Below are 8,208 nucleotides of genomic sequence, written 5' to 3' on the forward strand. Positions count from 1 at the left end.
ACTTTTGACAGTGGTATTTTAACTCTAAAACGGAGGGAGTCATATATACATTTCAAGAGTGTTAAATTTGACTAAAATTGAGTTCAATGTACACTGGCGTTTTTGCTGTGCTGGGTGCCTCATTTTTCCATCAGACAAGATGAGTTGGCTTGGCGTGAACAAGTTTCTTTGGCAATGAATGTTTGGGGCTTACCCTCCTTGTGAAGGGTGTCAATGATTGTCTTCTGGACAACTGTCAGATCAGCAGTCAGCCCCATGATTGTGCACAACCCTTCTTTTTATCTTAGCCTCATTATGTGACCTGCACCCATCTGAAGTTTGGTACCAAAAAAGTATTGACTGCAAGTTTGAGATGATTGAAGTGTTTATGTATAGCTTGTATTGGGTTAACATTGGTTTTAATAATTAAAAAAAAAGTTTTGTACTCAAATTTGTCTGTTTTTATAATTAAGTTAAAACAAGACATTCTTTTAGATCATCTTAACTCGATACCCTAATTCAAAGACATTACTTAATTGAAATTACTAAATTGAACCCACTAATGGGGATAAGTTAACAGAATGCTCTTTACTGAGTTCACTTTATTTTGAACTTGCATAGCGTTGAAACAACAATAATTGTATAGTCACTCACAGAAGGCAATTCACAACTTAACAAGACTCAAAATAATGAGTTAAAACAATTCATTAATCCATTTTGTTTTTAATTGAAATTTTGAGGCAGCTGCTTAACTTATGATTTTAAGTAGAACCAGGTAGATCTTTTTTACAGTGTGCATATTTTATTCCTTAGAGTAGACCAAAAGAAAAAGTGACTCCCCCTAGTGGCTTTTTTTTTTGTTCTTTTTTTACAGTTTTATACAGTGGCCCAACAAGAATTAATGTCTTTCCATCTGTAACTAAATCTTAATATTTTAAAGTAACAATTTTGTAGGAAATACATATTTTTTTAAAATAACAAAAGAAGTTTGTGAGAAATCAGTTGCTTAAGATTCATATTTCATTCATTTTTTATTGTGTCGTAAGTGTTCAAATACCTTTAGGGGCCACTGTAAATCATCCACAATGTCATGTCTAGTTCTTACGCATACTGTACAACCCCAAAAAATTCTATTTATTTCACAAAACCATGTCTAGACAGCTAGAGCTCACAGATACAGTTATTTATTTCACATTACATATTAAGAACATTCATTTCAGTGCGACTCAGAACCGCTTCACTCTGAATGGATGGTAACAGCTTTAGTGGCACTTAAAGAGGAGCGCTCAGTCTGACATTTGAGGCTTTTCTGCAGAATAAAGTGGCTGAAAGTACACAGCTGCGGGACGGATTCATTAAAAATGAGCAGCAGCTATGACAAAACCTGAGAGAGCGGCCGTGTGTGATTTTGGTCACTCTTAATGTGACCCACACTCACTCCCTGCTGAACAGACCGAGACTGACATGCTGTTGGTTAAGAAAGTATTATCTAGTTAGGAGGTATTTATAACAAGAGCAATGCTATTCTGTTCAGCAGGGCACACATACATACATACAGCACACAAACACTCACACATACTCAGTATTGCAGCTCTGTTCTTCTTTCACTGATGTTCTGGATGATTCTGCAGGCAGTCGATGAACTCAGTAACAGGTCGACCCTCGTAACAGATCCCGTGCACAGCATTAAATAGAGGAAATCTGTGTGAAGAGAAAATGTGTTTTGAATATGTTTGGTCTGGTGCACAAGAGGTTTGGATCTGATGACAGTTTGAGTCTTACCTGTCCAGCACACCTTTGTTTTTAAGGATGGTGTGAACTTCAACGGCCGTGGCTGGACCCTGTAGCTTCTGACCGTTCAACATTTCCTTTTCAAGCTCTTCAAGAGACTGAAACACAGAGAGCCGAAGGATTACGCTGTATGAAAAAACTGATTCACTTTATTTGCTCTCTAGTTATTTTGTCTTATTATGCATGTTATTTGACCTGTTTTGCACACTACATATTGCTTTGGCAGTGCAAAATGTACCCTTTTTGTCCTGCCAATAATTAATGCTCAACTGAAAATGGAATTTAAATATATTTTTGAGCGAAGATAAAATGTTTTACATCCCTCTCTCTTTTCTGGTCTCGTATATTTAATACTTGATACTTGGCAACTTGGCAATACGCATTGCATCAGTTCAGCACACTTTATATTATACTTTATTATATTTATCCATTCTACAGATTTCGCCCCAAAGTTTAAAAAAATTAAATAAAAATGAGAAAAGTCAAATTGTGTCAAAGTCTGATTATGACAGTGTTATTGAGATACTATTATAGTTTTTATCAATATAGTTTTAGTAATTGTTTTGTGCATTTTATTTATTTATTTATATTTATTTTTATATTTTTTGGTATTTTAGCACATCAAGTTTAACTAAATTAAAATGCTGTCTTGGCAATGAACTAATATATCTATATTATATATATATATATATATATATATATATATATATTTATATTATATATATATATATATATATATATATATATATATATATATATATATATATATATATATTACACATATATTTCACATTTACTTTATTTCAATTTACCCAAATGTCTTTTTTTTTACGATTTCACTTTATGATTCAGTGTTATCCTGAACTGTATACATAAAATTTGACAAATGCATTTGGGAAGATTTCCACTTTAAAAATATTTTCTGACACAAAGCTATTGTACGTATATTGTATATAGCTTGAAATACAGAGCTTGAGTCATATATGTTGCACATATCCTTATGCTGTTAAATAATAAAATGCAATTTTTAATTTCTGGGTGAATTGTCTTTAAGTTTTGGCATCACACCTTCCTGGTCTTGGCAAAAGCCTCTGCAACTTTCCGGTTTCGTCCTCCGTAGCAAGTAGTAATGAGATCAGCGACGCCACAGCTCTCCAGGAAAGTTGCAGAAGAGACCGAGCCGGTGGTGCAGAACAACCGAGCAAAGCTGATCATCTCCATGAGACCCAGTCTGATCACCGCAGCCTTCGTGTTGCCCCCAAAACCCAAGCCGTCACAGAAACCTGCTCCTACTGCCACTATGTTCTGTAGAAAAGACACAGAGGGACTAAATGTCTCATACGTTCAGATCAAATGTGATGTTTGGAAAGATCCCATGATACTATATTTTATGGTGCTTGTGTTCTTTGGCTGCAGTCAGCTGACATTATGATCAGTAAATGATGACATTCATTAATGAAAGAACAATCTGTTCTTTTGACTCTGCAACCGAGCAAACTTCAGAAGCAGTGTTTTCTAGCTCTAACAGCAAAGCCATGCATTTGATTTCCAGGGAAGGAATGAATCTATGAAAATGTCTACACTGAATGCATTATTAGTTGCTTTGGACATTTATTTATATTTACCCAAAATTCCCTTGAAAGGCAAAATATGACCTTTAAATACAAAATATTAATTTAGAAAATAATAGAGTATATATAATTAATAAAAACAAACCCAATACAATATTTGGCAACTTAAGCCTTAACAACTGAAACAGTTATTATTGTTATCTAATATTAAAACAATATGAAAATAATAATAATTACAAAAAATAATAAGTAAATGTTAGCTGAAATAAATTAAAATATAAAATATACTTTAAGCTTGAAATACTTAACTAAAACTAAATAAAACTATGTATCATAGAAATGAATAAATAATATAAAAACATTAAAAAAAATAAAAATTAAATTAAATTGTTAAAATTTAAACAGAATGTATTTAAAGAAAGCTAGCACAAGCACATTTTTCAAGCAACATTTGACAGTATAACTTTGTTAGTGACAGTATTACTTGAGAATTATTTATGTATTACGATATTATTTATTTATATTTTGAATTAGCTTTAAATTTGATTAGTTTTTAATATTTCTATTTAGCTTTATTTTTATTTTAGTTTTTTATACTAATATAAATATACTTATAATATAAATAATACAATATTTCCATGTATACATATATATAATTTCAACTTTATTTACTTTAGTTTTAGTTAATAATAACAAGACTGCTAATTTAACAGTCAAAATAATTTGGACCTTTCAATTTGATCATGCTTCAAACAATTACCAGAAAGTTAATAGACTGTAAAACTGACAGCTTGCCGAATTAAGACAGCCCAGTTTTATCACTGCAACACTGCAATGTCAAGCTAAAACAGATTGAACTGAATATCACCCATGTGAACTGTTTACACAGCCACTGCTTTGACTATTTTGTGAGGGGGTAAAATAAAGAAGTGTGAATGCACAAACCTTCAGAGCACCACAGATCTCAACCACATCTGTTTCCTGCACGACCGTGACCCGGAAGTGATGCGTCTGCATGAGTTCCTTAAGCAATGCCCCTTGAGCTTGATCCCTGCAGCCTTACAAACATAAAACACAAATGCATATAATCACCCGAAACACAAAAACAGACTAATCTGACATATTCACACAGCTTTTCATCAGCCTCACCAATTGTGGTTTCACAGAATTTATCATCTGCCACTTCATTGGCGATATTTGCTCCCATCAACACGCTCATCTTGATGCCCAGCTTGTCACGAATAACCTCTGAGATCAGCTTCAGTCCGTCTGGGCCTTCATCCACCCCCTAAACCGACCACATGCAGAGTCATCGTTTGTTATCTGTGTCTAATGTGACAGTCTTGTGATCTTAGAAAGCAACTTTCCTCTTTTTCCCCAACTAAAGACTGATGAGTAAGAGAGAAAAAGGCACACAGTGCATATATTCACGAGTGTACGGGACCTTGATGAGTGACATTCCCAGCGCGTCTGGTTTGATTTTGCCCTTCATGGTGTCACAGACGCGGCCGATGAACTGATGTGGAATCACAAAGAGCAGAATATCAGCGCTCTTGGCAGCGTCGAGCAGATCTGGCACCGCCACCTGTGAGCGAGAGAGAGAAGAATCTGTTTGATACTGCATGATGAAACCTGGAGAAACATGCATGCACTCAATACATTCACTGTATGATTGGTTGCACCTAAAGTACGGTGTTCTGTTTCATGTCACTGACATATTGGCTGAGTTTGGGTCCACATCAAATCCTTTTGGTTACTGTCCCTCACTCTGGTGCATCTGCCAATGGTTTTCTAGGCCTCTAGCACAGTCCTCTAGTGATCCTAGTTAGGCTGAAGCATTTTGCTGACTCTCAAGCATTTTAACTACAGGTCATAATGATGGAGAATCCACATGCAGCTTCGTCAGCTTCTTATCAGTTGCTTGAGTGCAAAAGGATGGCAAAGCAAAGCAGCAAGTGCCTCCCGGAGGTTTTGGGGGAGAATCTAGAAGCTCAGCACTCTTTTCCAGACTTCTGTATTGTGTGTAACTTCCTCTATAGCAGAGCAACTATTTGCTGTTATAACAATTTCCCAGGCAAAACATGTAATATCTGTTTGTGTGGTTGAAACTTGTGGCTGAATATATATATATATATTTCATTTTATTATAAGTAAGTATGTATGTAGTGAGTATTTTTATGATACACTATAATGTAAATAATATTATTAGTTAGATTAATTATATTAATAATGAATATTATATATATATATATATATATATATACATTTATACAATATTATTTTATTATTTATGTATATAAGAAACTATATATTTAAGTATTCAAATAAAACAAGTACCTTTTTATTAAAATAATATATAAAAATAAATAATGTATTATTTATTTATTTTTATACGTTTTATGCAAAATAATGTTCCCATATTTGCTTCTAAATATATATGATTAGAACTTACAACAGTTATTAATTATTATTTATAGATTTTTATTATATTAAAATTATTTATAATATATGCAAATTATATATATAATATATAAGAATATTTTATTTTATTATTTTATAATATAATCATTTTATTTTATTAGACATTATTTAATAAATGTACACATTTTATATTTATTTATAATAAATTATGATCAAGTGTAAGATGTAAGTTTCTTACAACATTCTCCGGAAGCTTGTGTCCAGGCAAATACTTGACGTTCTCGTGGTCTGTATTTATGATCTCTGTGAGTTTACGTCCGTTCACCGTCTCTTCAAACACCCACATGTTAACCGTGGAGTCAAACTTTGAATTATTCCTTGCATTTGTGCCAACTATCTTAGCAATAGCAGAACCCCTGCGGAGAAGAGAGAAAGAGAGAAAGTTAATTGTGTGAAAGGTTGCATGCAATATTACAATATTGTGAGTGCACACTGTTGGGTGAAATGTAACCAAGGACTTTATGGTAGTGATCAAAGCCTGTTGTGTAAGATCAGACGGTCAGTCTACTCTAGTAAAAGCGGGGGTTAACTAGTCTCAGTTTTGGTTTGTGTCATTTTGATCCCAAACTAAGATCAACTAGAGCAAAATACCCAGAAATATCCATTTTGCAGTACTGTTTAGGGAAACTAACTATTTTGTGTTGGTAATGTGTGAAAACACAGAATTTAGATTTAACTAGAAAGATTTCCACTGTCTATGCATTCAGAGAGTTTATAAAAAATACAATATGACTCTTTAACTGGATGTATAAACATGAATTTGTATTGTTGTTACATAAACTACTACTTTTGGAGTCTTGTTTGTGTGACCATAAATAGGTGGTTTTAAAGGAACAGTATCCCATTTCGAAGATTTAAGCTCATGTAATTCTCTAAATTATCAGCAGATCATATTCACCCTATAACTACATTATTACAATCCTAAAAGTTTCAGGAAGATTCCTATAGACAACCCTACAGTATATATTTGTCATGCATTGGAAGTACAATATTATTCACATTTCTGCAGCTGTCAGTCAGTACATTTCAAACATTAGAAATGGACATAATACTAAACCACAGATGTGGCCAGATGGGTGTAAATCGGTTAGTTGTAACCTGTGGAGCATAACTACTGAATCTAACCAGTGTGACTGACTGGAACATGTGTCCTACTTGTTTTGCATTGCAGCAATGTTACAAATGGCTCATGTAAACAGTGATAAATAATATTCAGGTCGGTCCAAAGCGCATTCACAGCTGTTGAGCAGAACTTCTGAAGTGGATCTCAGATTGTGTAACAAAAACGACATTGTATATGTCAGTATCATCTCTATTAATAGCCTACATTTGCTGTTATGCCCTTTCAAATGTCATAACCTTAAAACTCGTTTAGAGCATGTGGTTCCATGAACGGATTGTTTAATGTAATAATATTATTATGCTGTCATACGATCCTAAATCTCCTCAGCTCAAACAGTCTTTTCTAAAAAATGAAAAATTTACCAGTTCCCAGAGCCGACGATGCAAACTCTTTTTGGACTTGACATCTTCGCCGGTTCCTTCGCTGAGTTACAGTCACTCTGAGCTGTCAATCAAACCGAAGCGCAGTGAGCGCAAGCTTGAGTGTTTTGTCTGTGAAGCCACGCCCCCGAGCGCTATTGGCCACTCAGATGGAGAAAACTCAGTTGACTCCGCCTATTATCAACTGGTGGGTGTGATTACGGGCTCAAGTGAATCACTTTTTATGTTAAAAAGAATAATCTAAGTGAAAAATTGTGCTAATAAATAAATACAGTATGTACATGACTAGTTTTCATTATTAATGTTTTATGCACTGACACAAACTTTAGTCTCAGTCGGACATAATGACACACTCAAAGCCAAGCTGTAACTTGACCCTCAGTAAAAACAACACAGCTGTTAGAGTACAATGCTGGATTTGTCTTCTAGCTTAAGGACTGATTGTAAAGCTTAAAATCTATTTTTAGCATGAGAAATCAATAAGTTAATAAGTGAGATGGGAAATATAAAGTAGACACGCAAACCTGTCACGAACGGGAATTGTGATGCATTGTACTGGTCCCACAAATATGCTTTATGTGAAATATAATTTTTTTTTTTTTTTTGGTTGAAATGGGAGACATTTTTGTGAGATTCAGTCACATGTGGAAGTAAAACATCAACTGATTCATCAAAATAGGAATTTAACAAAGGAACTGAGTGGCTTAAGATGGCAACATGCCCTTTGAACAATAGAATCCCCTGTTAAGAAATAAAAGGAATACCAGAACAGATCTTTGGGGCCAAAGGTCAAAGTTCCATGGGAGAAACCACGAGGACAGGAATTTCTTCAATTCAAAAAAAGCTTATGGATTTTTTGGAGAGTTCAAACCTTTGTGTTTTA

General features: G+C 34.0%; 1 protein-coding gene across 1 annotated transcript; it reads right to left on the reverse strand.

The window, feature by feature from the left end:
* Positions 1–1,092: 1,092 nt before the first annotated feature.
* Positions 1,093–7,452, reverse strand: gpd1a (glycerol-3-phosphate dehydrogenase 1a). The gene is made up of 8 exons (XM_059504193.1): positions 7,308–7,452; positions 6,001–6,178; positions 4,786–4,926; positions 4,491–4,629; positions 4,287–4,399; positions 2,839–3,075; positions 1,762–1,868; positions 1,093–1,680 (listed from the first exon to the last, which is right to left on the reverse strand). The coding sequence occupies exons 1-8, from the start codon at positions 7,349–7,351 to the stop codon at positions 1,584–1,586; spliced, it is 1,056 nt and encodes a 351-aa protein (XP_059360176.1). The 5' UTR covers positions 7,352–7,452; the 3' UTR covers positions 1,093–1,583.
* Between the last annotated feature and the right edge of the window lie 756 nt (positions 7,453–8,208).

This window comes from Carassius carassius, chromosome 21 (assembly GCF_963082965.1).
Source record: "Carassius carassius chromosome 21, fCarCar2.1, whole genome shotgun sequence".
NCBI lineage: Eukaryota > Metazoa > Chordata > Actinopteri > Cypriniformes > Cyprinidae > Carassius > Carassius carassius.

What these genes read in the sequence shown, in the direction of transcription:
- gpd1a (XM_059504193.1), bottom strand. Translation starts at nt 7,351, where the DNA reads ATGTCAAGTCCAAAAAGAGTTTGCATCGTCGGCTCTGGGAACTG. An exon ending in ATCGTCGGCTCTGGGAACTG is followed by an intron (nt 6,179 to 7,307) that starts GTAAATTTTTCA and finishes TCTTCTCCGCAG; the next exon opens with GGGTTCTGCTATTGCTAAGA. An exon ending in AGATCTGTGGTGCTCTGAAG is followed by an intron (nt 3,076 to 4,286) that starts GTTTGTGCATTC and finishes TCTTTTCTACAG; the next exon opens with AACATAGTGGCAGTAGGAGC.